This window comes from Anas acuta, chromosome 2, assembly GCF_963932015.1.
Source record: "Anas acuta chromosome 2, bAnaAcu1.1, whole genome shotgun sequence".
Classification (NCBI taxonomy): Eukaryota; Metazoa; Chordata; class Aves; order Anseriformes; family Anatidae; genus Anas; species Anas acuta.
The window spans coordinates 112,405,712-112,426,187 of NC_088980.1; the positions used below are offsets into that span (position 1 = coordinate 112,405,712).

Genomic DNA, 20,476 nt, shown 5'->3' on the forward strand with positions numbered 1-20,476 from the left:
ATGTCTCCAAGTAAAACATGAGTTATGTCTTTAATAGCATAGTTACTGTAGAAATGGTTACTTGTCACATCCAAAGAAAGAGAATTCTGTAGTTAACAAAAAATGGAGTACTCCTCCGATATTTTAAAGTACATTTTTCTGAAGGAAATAGAGACTTCACATTTGGAACATGCTTGTGGTACATCTGAGTTTTAATACATGTTTTAGCACACCTACTATGGTATTGAATAGCAGTAGGGATGAGTGAGCTAGCTGTTACTCTGTAGCATTAATAATCAGTACTTTTAACATGAAACTTCCATTTCTTTTTATATGGTTTTGATGATTTTTGCCAGTTTTGAGAAGTCATTCAGTAAAAAAATTTAAAATAGTAATAATTTTGAAACTATTTCTTGCTGTTTTTCAGGTGCCTCTGGAAAGGAAGAAGCGATACATTGCTATTAGGAAGGAAGCCAGGGAGGCTGGAAATGGGGATCCGGGTATGAAGTTCATTTATGACTATGGAAAAAATTGCCATCTTACCTTTCATACACTGTTTATTGACACATTGTTAATTGGCTTTACAGTATCAAGAGCATATAAAAGCATTCACTTTACTTTGTCATACAACCAATTTCCATCCACTCTCAAGTTCCAGTGGTCAATAAAGGCTTGTTTGTTTGTAATTACTTTGACTAATGGTCTCATCTTTTTTCTATTTAGATGAACCCAAGTATTTAGCTTCTGCATCATACATGATGGATAGCAGTTTGAGTGAGGAAATGAGTCAGTTTGATTTTTCTACTGGAGTCCAAGGTTTTTCCTACAGTTCCCAAGATGTAGCAGCTAGCAGTGCTCGTTTCAGGAGAAAGGTAATTTAGTGGCTTATGTGCTATGAAAGAAGTTTATATGCTTTTTAGCAACTGCATGTACTTACTGGGGTCGGAAAATATATATATTTTTTTGATGTATCATGATGAGAAATACAAAAGGGTTCACTGGTGTTAAAGCGGAGTACAATTGCTCTCTAAAGCAATCTGTATAATAGCTGTAAATCTAAAATTAAAAAAAAAAAAAGTTTGCTTTGCCTGTCAGTAGTGATGCTCAAATATTTTAACAGGCTTAGAAATTTAAAAAAAAAAAAAAGTAAGGCTTATTTGTTGTTTGTCTTGCTGAATTTATTCTTCAGCTGTTACTAGTAGATATATCAAATGACAAAGAAGTCAGATGACAAAGTCACTTAGAAAAATGTTCACTGTGACAAACTTTAAAAGTGCTGAAGTTAAAGGGCTAGTCTCCTCTTCCACTTTGAGGATGGGTTCCTCCAGAAAATGAGAGGACTCAAGCTATATTGCATTGGTTGCTTTTCCACTTCACTCTCTCTCTTTCTCTCTGCACTGTAAGCTGGAGAAAAGCAATGCCCTACCATGGTTTCACGGTTTCCTAAAGCTAAGTGATGCAAGCAACCTGAGTTGTAAAAAGGTGACTTTTGACTTCTTCATGTGCACTCACTCAGTCCCACAATGGTTGTGTTCTCCTGTTGGGCACCTGGTTTCCTCACTTCCTTCTTTTGGTCTTCAAAGATACTTAACGAAGCTGACTGATCTTTAACCACGCTGGCCGATTCAAATGCATACTATAAATGATCAAACACAGTATTATTTTTATGTCTGTGTTGGGGTACCTTGTCTCTAACCGCTCTTGGAAGATAATAATTGCTGCTCTTCCAAGTCTTGAAGCTGTGTTCCTTCTGCAGTCAAAAAGTGTCTCATCAAAAGTAATACAGATAAGCTAAAACTTGTAATAAAACAGAAAGGAAGCTTGTAACAGTATGATAGATACTGTAGATGAAATCTGTTAAAATAACAGTTAACATTGGAAAAGATAAACTGTTTCCATGTTTTGGAGCAAGGAGGTGTTTTAGCTGCAGTGACATGAACCAGAAATGCACTTTGTGTCTGCTTTGTGTAATAACGTTATTTCTAACTGCAAGGTTTTCTTTTGAGATTCTTTCTGTGCATTAAAAGAGCTGCTGTGATTTCTAGTCAGTGTGAAACAACACATCCATAAAGATAAGACTTTCCACTTGCGGAAGGCATTAACACATTCAGCTATGAAACAAAATCATTTCCATGAGCTTCAACTAGCTGTCTCCTTCCAGCAGTCGCTACACCTATACTAGCAGGTAGTAAAGTCAGAGTTGCATTCTGTTGGCACAGAAAGTGAGTGCTATGCACACCTGGTGAGGTGGTTGTTTGAACAACATGTCCAATTTATTCCCTGCTACAGATTCTGAATGTATAGGCAAATCTATAAAAACAGATAAAATCAGAATGACTCATGGCTTTATCATAATTTTTGAAAAAAATATGGTTTTGTAGTAACAATAATGGTCTTAGTAGTAACTCCTTTTTTTTTTTTTTATTTCAGGAGACCTCGGAATATATGGTTTTAAAGGATGAGATGGAACTGGAAATGGATGAACTCAACCAACATGAATGTATGGCATCTATGACAACTCTGATTAAACATATGCAGAGAAACCAGATCACGCCTAAAGTGGAGGAGGCCAGTATTAGCCAAAAAGATGATATTGCTTCACTAATTGTAACACACACACACAAGGGGGAGTCATGATTTAATTAGTTCATTTTTTATTTTTCATGGCTACATTATAATGAGACCTGTGTGGCTTGGGCTGTTTTTTGTTGTTGGCTTGGTAAATCTGTTTAATTCCAGAATTGTATTGATTTTTGCTCATCCCCTTTAAATTTCAGGGGACAGTTCCAGTAGACCTTCCTCTTTGGATGAAATTTCTGCATGGTAAATTAGGAAACCCATCAGTACCACTAAATATTCGCCTCTTCATAGCAAAACTTATTGTTAATACTGAGGATGTGAGTAATTATTTTTGTCTTTTTTTTTTTCTTTTAATATTATAGTTTTTATTAGAACATCAACCATGTAGCTCTTGTGTGGCAAAATATTTCATCAACTGAGACTTTTGGGAGATTCAAATTTAGTAATTTGAACTATTACTAGTCATGATAAAAGGGAACACATTCATTGAGTTAATTCCAGTTAGTGCCAGTATTTTGAGTGTAATAGAATTACTTCCAAAATCTATTTCTAGCAGTAGAGTGTGTCCACAATATGTGTCTTCTGTAAATATAAGTAATTGATTCATTGATGCTGGGCAAGAGGTATGGCTGATTGTTTGGCATCTTCGCAGGAACAACAAAAGATGTTTTTTAATGGCCAAGATGAGTCTTCTGGAAGCCCTTAGATCTAAATGACGATCTGGTTGCAGACAGATGTGAGATAACATAATGTGTCTTTGTGAAGAACTATTTTCTAACTTCTCTCCTTTTTCAGACATTGAGTTTAAAGTATAATTTTTGTTTGAAAAAATCCAAGTCCAAAATACAAAAAGGCTAAGTTTCGTAATTAGTTCGGGAAGCTTTAACACCCACTTAATGCTGCTTTCTTAGTAAAGCTGTCTGAATTGGAGATTTGGAAGGTTAGATGAATGACATATTCTTTCAAATTCTATAGGGGCAGATTTTTGCATTAAAAGCTCTTACAGAGATGTATTATGGGGGCCCTGTGGAAATACTTATAAGTTGATGTAAAGATATATATGAAGGATTCTAAGCAGAAGTGAAGAATATGGTTATGGATACCTTAAATTTGAAAGTTATTTTAAATTTTTTGTGGTTAGTGCTTCAGACAAGGCTAAACAAAGAGCTAAAAAGATCACATTAGTCTCACTAATAATTAATTATTAAATAATTATTGAGTTGTTGAACAGTATTTAATAATTTATTGAATTCAGGATTTTGAATAGTTGGATAATCTGTATTTGATGCCTGATTCTTCCATTTTCCATAGGTTTTCCGACCTTATGCAAAGCAGTGGCTTGGTCCATTGCTGCAGCTTGTTGTTTCTGGGAATAATGGAGGTGAAGGGATTCATTATATGGTAGTGGAAATAACAGTTACTGTGCTTTCCTGGACAAGTGTTACCACTCCCAAAGTAAGAAAATGTGAAATTAATTTTTATTATTTCAATAACTATTTAGTAAGGAACGATTGAGACTAGTTTTTATGTACTTTTTATGTACTTGTAATCATTTTCTACATCAGTCCACTGTTTCTTTTGGATATTAACTTCAAAAATAGCTTATTTACTTACTCTCAAAAAGCAAAATGTTTATCTTAATGATGGAGTTGCTATGTTTATTTTTGTTCCCTATAGGGAAATGTTAAGGATGAGATTTTAGCTAACAGATTGCTTGAATTCTTGATGAAGAATGCTTTTCACCCAAAAAGAGCTGTGTTCAGACACAATCTGGAAATCATAAAGACAGTTATAGAGTGTTGGAAAAACTGTCTCTCTGTACCTTACAAGTAAGTAATTCAGAACTTCCTTTTGCCAATATTTCAAGACTATAAATGAATATTATCAAAGGGGATGACAAGGTAAATGCAGCTGCTATAGTAAACTTTTCGTCCCTGGAATTGACAGTAAAACTTCAGAACTGAACTCTCCAAAGGTTGAAACTTAATTTGTTAAACAGAGAAGAGACAGAGAAAGACAGAGAGAACATGTAGAGAATTACAACAGCAACAACAGAAGCAAGAGTAATCTTTGCAAAGAGTTGTTTTTTTTTTTTGTTTGAAATATTATGTATTGTCATTGAATACCAGTGCATTCTTAGGAAGAGTTTTGTGATCTGCTGTGCTTCTGAACAAACTCTTGTTTGGAATTTTAATTTGTAAAGTCTAATTCATTGAAGTGAATTATTTTTTTCTTAATGTTTTCTACTTTTGGTGGAATGTGTATACATATATGTACACATGTTTTCTATATGTGTACACATGCTTGTTTTGGTGGGGTTGTATGTGTCTACATACACATGCACAAAGTGAATGATTTGTGGTGTGTATATTTTGGGTTTATCATGTATGTCACTACTTATATGTTTTTATCCCACAGTTTAATATTTGAAAAGTTTTCTACTGGAGATCCTGATACAAAGGACAACTCAGTGGGAATTCAGTTGCTGGGAATTGTTCTTGCCAACAATTTAGCTCCCTTTGACCCGAAGTGCGAAATAGATCGTGGCAGGTGAGAAAAATCAACTTTCTGGAGAAATTAAATTAATAAAACATAAAGACAAAGAGAGTAGCTCTGTCTCGTCAGCATAAAGTACTGAAGTTGTATTGTTCATTCATTGGAAAGTTTTGTCTTATTGTCCCTCAGCTACAGTCTGTCACAATGTAATGCCTTTTGCAAACTGCAGAGCTAATTTATTTTGGAAAATATTGTGGAGGATGTAGGCTTTCTTACAGTGGGCCCCTGGATTGCAGTTTCATGGGAGTTAACAGAGTCAGAAACTCCCAAAGCAGGGATTTGAAACAGTGTAGGTGGGAATCTGTATTTTGCTGTACTGAGCTCTTCTAAAAGCAATCACTGTGCCCCTAGGCAGCTCAGGTGAGTTCTTGTTTCAGTGTAAAAATGAATGCTGGAGTGGTGGCTTACAGCAGATCTACCTTTTGTGTTAGGTATTTCCAGGCTTTGACCAGTAACATGGGCTTATTAAGGTATAAAGAAGTTTATGCAGCTGCAGCAGAAGTGTTGGGACTTGCTCTTCAATACATTGCTGAGAGAGAAAATGTAAGTAACTGTTTTAGATGTGTGACCATTCCTGTCTTAATTCTGTGCATATCTTTTATATGACTACTCAATTCAGCTCAAGAAATAAATGTTTTTAAAACTCAACAGTCTTTGTCCAACAGATTAAGTTAAGGGTTTAAACTATTAAAAAGAAGAAAGGTTTAGAACAGACTTAAGTGCAGTTTCTGCCCCACTCTTTTGAAGCTAGCAGTAAATGGGCTTTGTTCAGCTTCTGCCAACCAGCAACGCTGGCATGGTATAAAGTTTTGTGGGATTCTGTGGTGGTTGTTTTTTTTGTTGTTGTTGTTTGTTTTTATAAAAACAAAAAGAGGGGGAAATTCAAAGTTGGGCGACTTGGGGCTACCTTTTGAGTATCTGTATCTGAGGATGTTTAATAACTTGCTAGTACTGATGTAAAATTCAAAGCTATTGTCTTCATTTTTTTAGCACTTGTTGTGGTAGATATGGATAATGAAGCTATTTATTTTCTAAGCAGTGGATGAAATGAATTCAAAACTGTTATTCACCAAATCTTGCAGTGCTAGAACCAGGGGATAGTTCTTGTTCATAGAAATCAGTTTAAGGCAGAGAGTAGAAGTATCTCTTTACAATTAGTTACCCCAGCAGGTTCTGGAGGTAAGTAGCATCAATAGGTTTGAGGGCAAATTTGTGCACAAAAAAAATTCCATGAACAGGTTCTGAAAACAGTAGGGAACTTAGACTGAACATTGTTGTCTAAACTAATGATGGATGCATGTTTTGGTCTATGAGATAAAAAGAAGGACAATGCAGCCCAGCTTCTGTGCTACCCCTAAGTATCATTCTGCATCTGCTGCTACAAAAATACCAAGATATTGACTAGGTCTACTATTAGTCTGATGTTGTGGGACATTCTTACATCTCGCCCCATTTAATTGCTTTTATTTTTATGTTATACAGTTTTTATAACATCCTTTGTATAAGGAATTCCTGCAGCCTTTTCTTCCTTAGTTTTCCAATTTCCATTAAAAGCAGTACTTTGAATAAATTAGTAAATAAATATTTTATACTACACAAAGCTTATTCTTTGATGTTTAGTGAAGGTTGCTGATACATTCACTAAATGTCTTCACAAAAAATGTCTTTTTTACATACAGTAGCTGGAAATCTGCCATACAGAATAGTTACTATTTATGTAAGCATACTAAGCAACTTGTATTTCAAAATTAAGGCGTTGGTTCCAAACCAATCAACGGAAGCTCAGAAACATTGTTAAACTAGGCAATCGTGTTCAGCAGCCATGAAGCACCATAAATGTCAAGATGAGGCAGGCAAATTTTACCTATCAAAATGCATTACAAACAAACAGTACAGTAGCAATAGTCTGTGTCATTAAGGCGATTGAGTTTCATGGCTATGCTTGACATACTGTCTTTCTAATTCTCAGATACTTGAAGATCAAGTTTATGAGTGTGTCGTAAAACAATTAAAACATCATCAGAACACCCAACAGGACAAGTTTATAATATGCTTGAATAAAGTAGTCAAGAATTTTCCTCCTCTTGCTGACAGGTATGTCATGACATACATGGTACGTGCATTGTAGATCTAGAGCAATAATAGAGAATAACATGCTTTTCTTCACGGGCTTCTGGTCACATTAAGGTTTATGAATGCAGTGTTCTTTCTGATACCGAAACTCCATGGTGTGATGAAAACCTACTGCCTGGAAGTAATAATGTGCCGGGCGGAGGAAATACCTGATCTCTACTTGGAATTGAAGAGTAAAGACTTCATGCAGATCATGAATCACAGGTGAGTAGCCACATGGTTACAAATGTGGAGACATAGTCTAAGGTTTGATGATATGTTCTGCATTGGCCACAAAAATTTTATGCTCCAGCTGTATGTTCCTTTGTTGGCCATTGCTCTCCTAATTTGAGCAAACAGCATCTGGATGTTAGCTCACTGTGAAAAACAAATAAAAACCCCTGCAAAGTGTTAAGATGAAATACCAGCTCCTACTCACTAGGATGTGAATTTCATCTTCAATATGTATTGATTTAGTTGTATTCTTGCTTCTAGGTTGTACTGAAAAGTATTTGCTTAAAGCCCTTTATGTGAAAGCAAATACTATTGTTAAAAAGTAAGCTGATATTCTGGTTCTATGTGTAACAATGAAGAGTGAAAACAATGCAACTATTTTTTTTTCTTCTTTTTTTTCTTCTTCATCTTTAGGGATGATGAGAGGCAAAGGGTTTGTTTGGATATAGTATACAAGATGCTGTCAAAGCTAAAACCACCAGAACTTAAAGAATTTCTTCCTGGAGTAACAGGGTTTATTTCTCACCCTTCTGTACTATGTCGACGGTCCATGTATGATATTCTGATGTGGATTTATGATAATTACAGGTGCGTATTCACTACAGATGCTGTCTTTCAGTGGTTTGTCACAAGCAGAGTGAAAGTTCTAACATTATTTTCTAACTTATGTGCCTTGGTATGGGATTTTCCCATTCTTGAACAAATAGGTCCTCTGGTTTGCCCTGGTAGCCTCAGACCTTTGGTGGCATTTTATTATTTAAACTAAGGGACAAGGACGTGGAGCTAACTTTAGCCCAAAACTAGGATACTGCATCACCATAGCATGATGCCATAAGAGGTCTTAGCTCTGATGCTTCTGCTTTTTTTTTTTCCTGTTGCCAGAGTTTATAACTGTAGTAAGAGTTCTACACCTTAGAATGAACATCTTTATAAGATTGAACAGATCCGGATAATGCCAAAGTGCCTTTATTTTTGTTTGACTTAAGGAACAGTCATATGCTTTTTGCAAGTAGGTTGCTGTTATATTATCTAACGTAGTGGGGTCCTGTTGTATGTTTTTGTGTAATGTAACTGTTTACTATTTAAATGGATAATTATGGTGAAGAAAAAGTACAGCTTATTTTTACTTCAGTGTCACTTGGGAAAAGGTGTCAGTGTTTTTTTGTCAGTTTTAACCTTGCAAATTCAGCATTATTTCTGCCAGGCCTTTATAGTAAAAACCTAGCAACTCATTTAGCCTTCTGATTTTTATTTTTGATTTTTATTTTAAGTAGTGAGGAGGTGAGCCATTTCGGAGAATAAAGACCTCATATTATGAAAAATGTTTGTTGTCATGCCAAGTTGATATTTTCTTTTGAGAAGGATGGGTTCTTTCTTCTCTCCAACCATCCTTATCCTCCTATTTTTTTAATAAGAGAATTCATTAAGAAATGTTTTTCTCCTATCCTCAGTGATCCAGAAAGCCAAGCAGATGGTGATTCTCAGGAAGTACTCAAACTGGCAAAAGAAATCCTGCTTCAAGGACTGATTGATGAGAATGCCGAACTGCAGTGAGTAAACAGTGCTGTGATTGCAGTCTGAAGTAACAAATCCTTGAATTGCTGTTTCTTTGTTTGTAATATAAGCTTTGATCCACAGCAGTTTTTAAAGTATTTGAAATATGAAAGAGTAACAGATAACATTTCCTTTTCTTTCAGTAAGTTAACTTACAAAATTTCATCCCATACTGTCACACCAAATCTAAGTGTAACTGAGAGATTTAAGCCACGGAGAAGTTTTTTCAGTATGTTAGACCTAATTCTGTGTTGACATTCTGAAGTTTTTGAATAAGGTGCTCGCTATACACAGACACAAAAAATAACTTAACATGAACATCTTTCTCAGTGTAAACCTTTATAACACCAGTTAAATGCTGTAGAGCATGGTAGATGAATGTGGAAATCTATGTAAAAGGCACATCTACGCTAAAGATTTAACTGAAGACATTGTTATTTATTTTAAATTGATCTTTTTTTGATAGTGTTGCATTTTGTTTGCTGATAGCAAAGAATAACTTCATTCCTTATCATTACAGATTAATTGTTAGGAATTTTTGGAGTGATGAGACGAGGCTACCTGCAAATATTCTTGATCGCATGCTGGCACTGTTAAGCTCTTTGTATTCTACCAAGATTGAAACTCAGTACTTGAGTCTAATCACAAATTTTCTGCTTGAAATGACCAGCAAGAGCCCAGATTATTCCAGAAAAATGTTTGAGCATCCACTGTCTGAATGCAAATTTCAGGTGAATAGTATTGTGTTATCCTCAGCATAACCATGTGACAAATTCCAATCCTGATGGTGGTTACCACTTTGACAAGAAAGGTGTAGCGAGGGAGTTGATTGAAAACGTGTTTCGAGATCCATAACTAACATATTCAACAGAGCTGGGTTATGCATGGTATCAGTGTAATTTTGTGGGGGGAATAATTTTGCTTTCTTCTCAAAAAAAGAAAGATTTAAGTATATATACAGGTATAGCTAATGTGTAGAGTGCTGAAATACTTTTAAAGAGAATAGTTGGGGTGGAAGTCGTGGGGAGGATAGTAGAGAAAAGCAAATTAAGCTGGAGAAAAATTGTGAAGAAACAAGAATACTAGTACAAGAGCTATAAATCAGTCCTCAGCTGACCAGTCTAAATTAGTGAGGTTTTTTGCTGAGCTCTGGGAAGGTTTTACTTGGCTTTACTTGTTTGTTTTTTGTGTTGTTTGTTTTTAATGTCCTGCCTCTGTATGTAGGACGATGTTTTAAATGCTATGCTTTCATTTTTGTTATCCTGTTTCAAGGAAGGAAAGAAAAAAGCCTTCACTCTCATTATTCCTATTAAAATGTTTTTGTGTTTGCAGGACTTTGTAATTGATTCCAGTTGGCGTTACAGAAGTACTATGCTCACACCTATGTTTGTAGAGACTCAAGTTTCACAGAGTACTAACAAGAATTTGTCACAAGAAAGATCCCCGTCCTTTTCTGGTTCAGTAGGTGGTCAAGTGAGGGCTACCCAAAGACAGTACGAATTTACTCCTACACAGAATGTCAGTAAGTCCAGACTGGTATCTTCTGAAATCATGTTGCTTGCTATAAGAACGATTCCATTCTCCTCATTCCTGCTGCATGTGAATTTTTGATGTAAAAGTAAATGCACTTAATACTCTATTTTCAAGAGATTTTTTTGTTGTTGTTGTTATGAGAGAAAACATAGCACACTTTTATTGGTCTGATACACTTTTTATATTCTGCTTAATTTAAGCGTTTCTTACATAACAGCTTGAAATCTGTCCTGATTATAAACTGGGCATTACATTTTTGGGGAAGGAAAATTATGCCTCACAGATTTTTAATCTGCATTATTACTGTTCTACAATTATTTTATTTTTTTTTACAGGTGGTAGAAGTTCTTTTAATTGGCTAACTGGAAACAGCATTGACACATTGGCAGAGTATACGGTTCCTTCATCCTCGGAATCTTTGTCTTCATCCATGCTGTTAGTTAGCAAACGGAGTGAAAAATTTAAACAAGCAGCCTTTAAACCAGTGGGGCCAGATTTTGGAAAAAAAAGGTTGGCTTTACCTGAAGATGAGGTGGACAGCAAAACTAAAGGTCTGTTATCTTTGTGGCATTCTTATTGAGGTTCAGTTTGTGAGATCTTGTTTCCAGGAATGTGTGTTGATACTTGCATAAGTATCAACGTATTTGTGTATATTGCCAGAAAAAAAAAAAGATTGTTCTAAGAATTGCAAAAACTGTACATTGCCAGACAAAAGAATTAACTGGGTAAGAAGCCAGCTGGCGTGGTCTATCTGTCTGCCATCTCAGATGATGTAATATGAATGTCAGTTCTGTCCCTTGTGTTTTAAATTTAACTGCACAGCTCTTTAAAGAAACTGAACAATTTGTAAATATTTTTTCCTCCCCATTTCAGGTGTGTAGATGTGTTCTGCAACAGTATACAATCCAGCAGTGGATTGTATACTGTTGCTTTTTCTGAAAATGTTCCTTTATCCACCCAGTTTACAACCAAAAAAAAAGTTAGCGCTGCTCTATTAATAGCTTAGGCTCCTTCTCCCCATTTTCTGCTCATTTTGTCTTTACCATCCTTGTTATTAAAATTTTGACTGAAAGGGTAAGTGTAGAAGCTTAGGCAGAGAACTACTGAAATTGGCCTTTTCAATATGAGAAGCGTCTCAGGACAGTTTTGAATGGATCATAGTGAACAACTGAAAGAGAAGTCAGTCTACCTCCCAATCAGCCCCTGGTCTTCTACCAGCCAAACACAAGTTATAGTGGTATGCTTTTGTTTGCTCCTTCCTTTTTTTTCTAAGGAAATGGACTGAAGAGAACAGTATAAAATTGATTTTCTCCATGACCAACCTGAGCAGGAGTTGCTCCAGTGTCAGTTCTGTAACAGAAATTTAAAGAACAGAGAAATACGCTGTTATCACCTGCTGTTATTATACGATACTGTTGCATTAAATCTGAAGTTTGAGAAAAGAAAAGCTGTGGGCATGAATGTATGTTCTCCAGAACTAAAACTGTAAGATGATGTTCTACTTTATACCCAGGTATAGAAGAACGAGCAGAAATTCTAAGACTGCGGAGACGTTTCTTGAAGGACCGAGAGAAAGTCAGTCTGATTTATGCTAGAAAAGGTGTGGCTGAGCAGAAAAGAGAACAGGTTTGTCAATCCAGATAAGTTTAAAACCTTAAGTCCCAATCTCATCTGCAATCTTGTACTTCATCTCCAGAAGCAGGTGTGTGAAGAAGGAGTAGGTGTAAGATGCCAGTTGCTGCTTTAAAAGGTTTTAGTTGGAAATATGCTATTTTTGTGCTTCAAGTTAAATGATGTTACTTGGTGTGAGTGAGAGAAGTGCTGGGTAACGTTCCCATTCTTCGGCTTTGTGTACAAAGTGATCTTATATGATAGAATCACCAGCAGCAAAGAGAAATGTTCACACCAGAAGCTCTTCACAGTTGTCATCCTGGAAACTAGAAAGCTTGAAGTGAGAATACTCTGCGTAAATAGTTAGAAAACATTATCCATTTTCTGAAAGTGAACTCAAAAATGTGTTACAGCTGCTAGGCTAACCTGAACTGCTGAGGACTTTTGACCTGAAGGAAAGTCAGTAGTGAGTGAGTGTTTATCAGAGCCACAAACTTGATACTATACACGTTACTTAGTAGTATATGGCTGTGCTTCATACTCATGATTAATTTAAAGACACTTGAAGCTCTGTAGAAGTTTTTCAAAAGTTCGTGTGACTAAAATAATATATTGTCATCCAAAGATGATAGCAGTTAAACAAGAACAAAGTAACATGGGACTGAGAGTTAAGTTTATGACACACTTGTAATTCTGTGCTGCTGCAGACATCCATATAAGTTGGACTTATATCTGGAAGAGCCCCACAAACACCTATTTCTGCCACCTTGTTTGCTGTTAGACCAAAGCTCCCCTTTCTTCCCACCCTGCAAGAGAAAGAAGCTGTAACAAATGTTCTGTTCAAGAACAAACAAAAAACTGGAGTTCCACAACAAAAGACCAGAGGAGACCATAAATCCTGCCAGGACTCCTTAAACTTTTGAAGAGATTTGTTGCATGTAAACACACATGGAACTTGGTGCCTTATGTTGATGCCATACGTGATGTGGCAACAGGAAAAAGTAGATCCTGAGCAAGAAAGTATTTGGAAATACCTTTAGCCAAGGTCTAACTTCTCCCAGGATATTTCTCTTGGATGTTTTTTGAAAATAATTCCTTTGAAGTTGTGTAGAAGAAAAATGGGCTTAAATGACAAGATGAGAAGTATTTAAAGTCGAGAAAAAAATCTTCAAGCTTTCTTCTGTTTCCCTCTTCCACTATGCTAAAGTATACATTCTCTCCTTTATGTAACTGTCTGTTAAGATCATTTGGGGTTTAACCATATTACAGCTTTAGAGAGAATGTATTTGCTGTGATTACGTCTTATCTAGATACATCTTTCTGTTTAACATGACTCTTTTTTAACATTTCAGGAGATTAAATCTGAGCTGAAGATGAAGTATGACGCCCAGGTTACGTTGTACAGAAGTTACCGTGTGGGAGACCTTCCTGATATCCAGATTGAATACTGCAGCCTCATTGCTCCTCTACAGGGCCTTGCTCAGGTGTGTCTTCTTTTCAAATGGCATTTGTGAAGTTTTCTGTTTTTGTAGGGAAAATGACATGCAGTCAGGCAACTGCTTTCAAAATTGATTTGTTGTTTTGTAATCAACCGCCATGATATGCTTTCAAAGACTGCGTTTTGAGGTATAATGTTTCTCCTATGCCTCATCCAGTAATGAGAGAAGATGTCTTGTAGCTTGCCTCAAGAAGTTGAGCACCTCAGAACACTGAGGACCTCAGTCAGCAGCTGTTGTCCATTGCCTCTGGGTAATTTGCTTGAGAAACAAATGGTGGTGATTTTAACAGACAACGTTGCAAAGGACATCTCATCTTGTATAGTAACAAAATGGCCATTTTTTTCTTTCACATGGCTATAGCAGAGTTGTAAAAGTACAGGCAAAGTCTCTGTGAGTGGGCTGAACTTGGACTAGTCAGTAAAACTAATCCAGTATTCCTTTTTATATGTTAGAAACCATAGGTTGAACCTATCCAATTCTGCAGTGTTTGGGAAGTCAAAGTGTTCCTGACTATCTATGTATTTATTTTTTTTGATGGTCCCTTATCTCAATGTAAAAGGAGGAAGCTGTACAATCATGAATTATCTAAACAGCATTAAATCAAGAGTTAAACCAAACTCTGGTCCCATTATAGACTAGGATGCATAGGATTATGTTACATTTGCTAGTGTGTTTCTGGGTTGAAAAGATGCCTTTATATCTCATATGGCACCATCTGTCCGTACATGTCTCTGTGTTAGCTCTCTGAATGTTTGGGTCTGGTTTTCTTCACACATTGATGTCTTTTGGTTTTGTTTGCTGGTTGGTTTGTTTGTTTGTTTTCCTGAAACCCTCTTCACTGGCAATGGTGTCCATAAGATAATATTGGGTGTCTGGCTCCCATAGCAGGAATTGTGAATATGTGAAAATGGTAAATTCTATCCTCTCCACTAGCACTCTGACCTGAAACTTACATTGCCTACAATGTCTTGGAGTTTCATTATGTAGAAAAATTAAGGTAGGGCTTGAATGTATGGTACAGTAACTCTGAAATGATTCCCAGCATAGGTGTGGGGCATGCAATTATTCCACTCCCTAACTGTGTCCACATAAGGACTAGGTACAGGATGGTTCATAGCTCTTAATTTTATTGTTAGTTTATTGGGTCACAGCAAAATTCAGTGACCATAACTGCGTTTCTTGTAATTCACAGAAAGATCCAACATTTGCCAAGCAGCTTTTCAGCAGTTTGTTTGGTGGAATTTTCCGTGAGGTAGAAAAGTCTAAAACCCCTTCTGAGAAAAAAGTTATCATCCAGAAGCTGCTGAAGGACTTCAATCACTTCCTGAGTATGAGCCTCTCTTACTTCCCACCATTCATTGCATGCATCCAGGTAAAGCTTACCTTATGTCATGAAAGTAGCAGAGCATAACATGTTTGTTTCAACGTGTGGTAAAACCAGTGGTAGGGAAGGTTAAATACAGTTACTGAAGTTTTAACAGGTGAAAATAGAATTGTTAACAAAATGATTATTTCAAGCAGCTCTTGTTAAGTTGAACACAGTAACTTCAGGCCTGTGAACTGATTTGTTCAAGGTTTCTATGATTTCTAATCTGTAGGGTTTGAGTCACCTTCTAATGTTTTTAATTGCAGCAGAAACAAGAGGAGACTTGATTTTAAATGAAAGCCATGTGAACAATTGAAAAGGTTACGTGGGTGTTGTGGTGCTCATATTTCCTGTTTCTGGGAATGCTTATTGAGGAATACTTCAATGTCTTGAGCATATCAGTAGCTGTCAGATTGTTTGTTGTTAACATCTCTTATTTATTTTTTCAGCAACATTTTCAAATTATTCCACTGAAGTAGTTGTCTGGTAATTTTCAGTAATGATAGAAAGATTTGTTTCTACCAAAGTCTGAGTGCGTGTGCCACAGCTCTACCACTGAAAAGGAAGCACAAGCCTTTCTGCTTTGCTTCTGTGTGCTTCTAATGCTATGAGAATATGCTGACCTAGAATAGTCTGTGAATTTAGTCTTTTATCTGAATTTTCAGAGATTAAAAAACCTCATCACTATGCTCATCATTGCTATATTTAATGATTCTTCTCATCTGTGTTGATTTTAATGTTATGTTTGATTTGCAGCTTTCAAAACACTTTTTTGAGTGGCAGATAGTAGTTTCCTCCTCCTGTTGTGGAAGTTTAAATACCCTGTGACAGTAGGTGTCATTTGTAATACGGGAGGAATATCTAGTTTGGACTAGCTTTTCAACCAGTGACAAACTTTGCTTCTTAGTACTTGTATTTACACATCTGAAAAAATGTAATTTCTTGTTTACTTTCTTCTGTGCAGCTGCATAAAAGGTCAAATGCTATGGGGATTTTTTTTTGGGCTGCCTTGGTATTTTTGGAGCCAGCATCTCACAATAGCTATCTGTTAATATTCCCTCTTGACATTTCATTTGTTGGTTCTCTGTCTTGATATTATTCTTATTTGTGTTAAACTATGCTATTAGACCCTCTTTAAAAACACTGTTGTGTTAGGCTACATTTTTTTTTCTGAAGAGACATAACAGAGAGATTCAAAAAACAGATTATTTAAAATCAATCAAAAAGGCAGACTTTATACAACTGGTAAGGGCATCTCATTGCCATCCCTGTTGAAAGCACAGCAACACAAAGGCAAGCCTCAGCTTGTGTATTTGAGCATCCCTGAAGTAATCCATAGAAGTTGGTAGCAGGGGAAGGTATTAGTGTCTGGGGCACATGTAATTGATACTGGCAGAATGGTAGATAAAACGTATGCAGACCCCTCGTTGGGATCCACCTGTTCTGTAGCTCAGAAGGCTACAAGAAGCTGTTCTCTTTCTCTCTTCTATTGAATATGAATATAATTGGCATGTCTCAACTCTACAAAACGTGTAATGAATTTTGTAAGCCAGATTCATATGCCACCATTTTTGTAGTGCTTGCCATTGGTAAGGAAATGTAGCCTAGGAAATGTAGCTTAGTTGTTCTCACAGTCTCATACTACAATTTCCACACAGTGATTTTTTCACTTAGTATTCTTATACTAAAAATGCGTATACTGTATTGCAAGAATCAAGCATTAATTTTTGTCCGAAAATACATTGCTGTTTCTTGTAATGAAAGTTCTATTGTCTACTCCTTCAAGGAGCAATTTTTTCTTCCCCTTTCGTTAAAGGTATGTAATCTCTCCTTCGGGTTCTTAAGTGGACGAAAAAAAAAGGCTTTAATAAACTAGTCTGCTACTTTTCAGAAATATTTATCATACTTAGGATGATTTAAGTATTAAAAAGAAATTTCAGGTAAGCAAGAGTATTTATTCTTGAAAAAAAAGGTTATTCTGTATTTGAACTGATGTTAAATAGGATAAAGATCTTCTAAATTTTGTCTCTAAACAGGCAGGACTAGATGTACACAAATGAGCCTAATGAATATTTTTGGTCTACTAGAACTAAGTATGTGGATAGAAAGCCTTTAGTTCATAGTTAATCATGTCGTTGGCTCACAGCAAGAACACGCTACACAGTAGGTTAAGGAAAATGCAGCTGTTGTGTAGCAGGCAGCACATCACCAACAAAAAAAAAAAGAAGGGAAGCTTCAGACTGTGAGTGTGTTCATTTACCTCTCTCCCACTTCCAATCAGTTTATGTTTAGAGAGCGTCCAGAAAGTCGCTCAGGTGTAGCAGGTTGAACAATATGCACAGGGTCACGATTTCTTGTTACTTACAACTTTGTTTTGAGGTAGCTTCAGTCTTCGGTGTCCCTGGAGACAGAAGAAGTAGAGGGGTTATTCTCTATTGTTCTCTGTTTGAAGAGCACAAAAGAAGAGCATTCTGGATTTTTTGTTGTGTTTTTTTTTTTTCTTTTTTTTTTTTTCCATAGTTGGGATCTTCTGGAGATTTAACTGCTTATTTCCAAAGCTTGCACTGTGAGAAAGGGATACCAAATAGGTGGACTAGGGAAGGCAACTGACAGTGTAGTTTTATACCAGGTTGACACCTGTTGTTTCGTTCCATCTCACAGGAAATGAGCTACGAGCACAGAGAGCTACTGGAACTGGACTCAGCTAACGTGAGCACGAGCTGCCTTGCCAGCTTACAGCAGCCAGTGGGCATCCTGCTTCTGGAGCACGCTCTGATGGCTCTCTGCCCGGCGGAGGAGCCCCCATCTAAGCGGATGCGTGGGAGGACAGAGCTTCCCCCAGACGTGATCAGATGGATTGAACTCGCTAAGTAAATTCTGGGTTGAGACAAGTTACTCCTAGTCAGGTTTGCCTTGCGAAGAACTCCGCCTTTATGGCTTATGGTATTTGGGTGTTTAGTCCTTCCCTTTGTTAAAATTCAGTGTGCTTTTGAGGTCTTGTCAGTCAGTTAGTGTCATTAGAGCACTTAGACTTGGGAGATGTGCACCCTGATGATGCTGTCTCACTACTGAAAAATGTCTTAGAATTATAGAATATCCCGAGTTGGAAGGGACCCATAAGGATCATTGAGTCCAACTCCTGGCACCACGCAGGTCTACCACAGGTCTTACAGCTTCTCAGCTGCTGGAGCTTCCAGTGTTCAGGTGTTCCCCTAAAGACAAGATGAAGTTTATGTAGTTAAATATGTATTTATAATTTGATACAAGAAATATGTATTTTTAATATTACAAGCCTATAATATTATTGCAGATTTATTTTTTTTAATTTATTTCATTTTTAATAGCTTACACTTCCCTTAATATACTTTCGTTCAACTAATTAAAATATTTGCCTTCTTCTTATTGCTAGGCTTTACCGGTCCCTTGGAGATTATGATGTTCTTCGTGGTATTTTCAGTGGTAAGATTGGGACTAAGGAAATTACACAGAAGGCATTACTGGCAGAAGCAAGGAGTGATTATGCTGAAGCAGCTAAATATTATGATGAGGTAAAATGAAAACAATAATTTTGTCTCATAAATCTTTCTTGTAGCTTAAAACTAATAAGCCAAAATGAAACGTTTTGAAAAGAAGCATGTTCTTTAGGATGGCTTTTGTTTGATTGATAGTTCAGTCTATAAAGACATGTGAACAGATGCCATGAGCAGTCAAAACAGAGCAGTATGCATGCTACTTTTAACAGTTAGTTAGAAAGCTTCACATGCACCATTACCTAAGCAGACAAGTAGCACACAATGGCCACGCTACCCCCAAGAGAGCAAACTGCATGTATTCGTGGCAAATTCCAGTTACAGTAGGTACAAACAAAGAAGAATCTTTTTAGCCTTCTATTAAAGACTTGGCTCTTTAAAAATGCAAGTTTACTGAAAACAGCTATCTGAAATACTGACTACCTTGATTTTTCTGCTTTTAATGGTTCTGTCACATTCTGGTAAATAGATATTTTCATGAGACAATTATTGTTCTTAAGTCACCGGTGACTGGGTCAGAATCTGACATTGGTTTAAATTCTGAGAACATTCCTCTCCTTTAAATTCATTCCCTAGGCACTCTCTCAAGAAGTCTGGGAAGATGGAGAGCCAACAGAAGCAGAGAAGGATTTCTGGGAACTTGCATCTCTGGAATGCTATGACCACCTCACAGAATGGAAATCATTGGAGTATTGTGCTACTGTTAATATTGACAGCAGTAAACCCCCAGACCTAAGCAAAACATGGAGCGATCCATTTTATCAGGTTTTTACAAATCAACTTGATACTGTGTTGTTTTTATGTCTGCAGGGGTGTCCTGCACCTGAACGTGATTATGGTTAGCATTCAACTGCATAATCTGGGATACTTTTATTATGGAAATTAGCAGACAATCTCATATATTAGTAACTAAAGTAGTTACTTCTGCCATTTTTAGGCTGTTTTGTTTTGACCTGGAGTATGTAGCGGATCAAACAGCACCAGATCTAACTACTACTTCTTGCAGTATTTGTGTTACTTTTATCTCTTTTATTTGTTGCATGTTTTAAGAGTTACCAAACCACTGTTGTTGAAACTGGTAGAATTTGCTAACAACTTCTTGAGCAGACAAGGCTGCCTGTGATATGTTCACAAATTGTAATTTGTCTACAGGGAATTCACTTAAGAAAATGGTTCAAAATATTATTATATATATATTATATATATCTGCCACAGATAATAAAAAGATCATCTAATATTCGATTCCTAGAAAAAAAGATTATGTTTTCATTTTGTAGGAGACATACCTGCCCTATATAATACGCAGTAAGTTGAAGTTGCTGCTTAATGGGGAAAACGACCAGACTTTGCTGACTTTCATTGATGAGGCAATGAAGACAGAACAGAAGAAAGCAGTTATAGAAATGTATTATAGCCAAGAGCTTAGTCTCCTTTACATCCTGCAAGATGATTTTGACAGAGCCAAATATTACATTAGCAATGGCATGCAGATCTTCATGCAGGTAATGGTCACTGCTATATCTAATGTGATTTTTCTGTATAAACTCGTGGAATAATAAAGCTGTTGTTACTGCTGCTAGATTATGCTCTTGGGATAAACACTTGCCCAAATGCAATGAAATGTAGGTGCTTTCCAGTCATATGACAAAGCTTCCATTGAGCTTGCAATGATGAGAATTGAGCCAGCCAGTGGAGTTCATCATCCTCTGTTGTAATTTGTTTTATTCTGCTCAGTTTCATCCATTAGAAATTTTTCAGAGTAATTGTGCAGAGAAATGGCAATTTTGCGTCATTCAGCCTTTCAGAAGCCTGCTGCTCCCAGGACAAATTGCAAAGTGAAGTATTAAATTGAGAGGTTATAACTTCCATCTGTTTTAGGGACTATAGCTAGAATGTGTCTCTATACTTGTTCAAGGCAGAGT

General features: G+C 36.5%; 1 protein-coding gene across 1 annotated transcript in view; it reads left to right on the plus strand.

Moving 5' to 3' along the window:
• PRKDC (protein kinase, DNA-activated, catalytic subunit) overlaps window positions 1-20,476 on the plus strand; it is a 77,572-nt gene that overhangs the window by 35,132 nt on the left and 21,964 nt on the right. Inside the window, exons 45-66 of the mRNA XM_068671716.1 lie at window positions 407-479; window positions 703-851; window positions 2,410-2,547; window positions 2,757-2,876; window positions 3,871-4,014; window positions 4,237-4,388; window positions 4,978-5,109; window positions 5,547-5,658; window positions 7,085-7,209; window positions 7,303-7,452; window positions 7,876-8,049; window positions 8,913-9,011; window positions 9,536-9,746; window positions 10,348-10,537; window positions 10,884-11,099; window positions 12,062-12,174; window positions 13,512-13,643; window positions 14,851-15,030; window positions 17,686-17,894; window positions 18,434-18,572; window positions 19,131-19,319; window positions 19,832-20,056. Of these exons, the coding sequence (XP_068527817.1) occupies window positions 407-479; window positions 703-851; window positions 2,410-2,547; window positions 2,757-2,876; window positions 3,871-4,014; window positions 4,237-4,388; window positions 4,978-5,109; window positions 5,547-5,658; window positions 7,085-7,209; window positions 7,303-7,452; window positions 7,876-8,049; window positions 8,913-9,011; window positions 9,536-9,746; window positions 10,348-10,537; window positions 10,884-11,099; window positions 12,062-12,174; window positions 13,512-13,643; window positions 14,851-15,030; window positions 17,686-17,894; window positions 18,434-18,572; window positions 19,131-19,319; window positions 19,832-20,056 (3,372 nt within the window). The remainder of the gene's footprint in view (window positions 1-406; window positions 480-702; window positions 852-2,409; window positions 2,548-2,756; window positions 2,877-3,870; window positions 4,015-4,236; window positions 4,389-4,977; window positions 5,110-5,546; window positions 5,659-7,084; window positions 7,210-7,302; window positions 7,453-7,875; window positions 8,050-8,912; window positions 9,012-9,535; window positions 9,747-10,347; window positions 10,538-10,883; window positions 11,100-12,061; window positions 12,175-13,511; window positions 13,644-14,850; window positions 15,031-17,685; window positions 17,895-18,433; window positions 18,573-19,130; window positions 19,320-19,831; window positions 20,057-20,476) is intronic.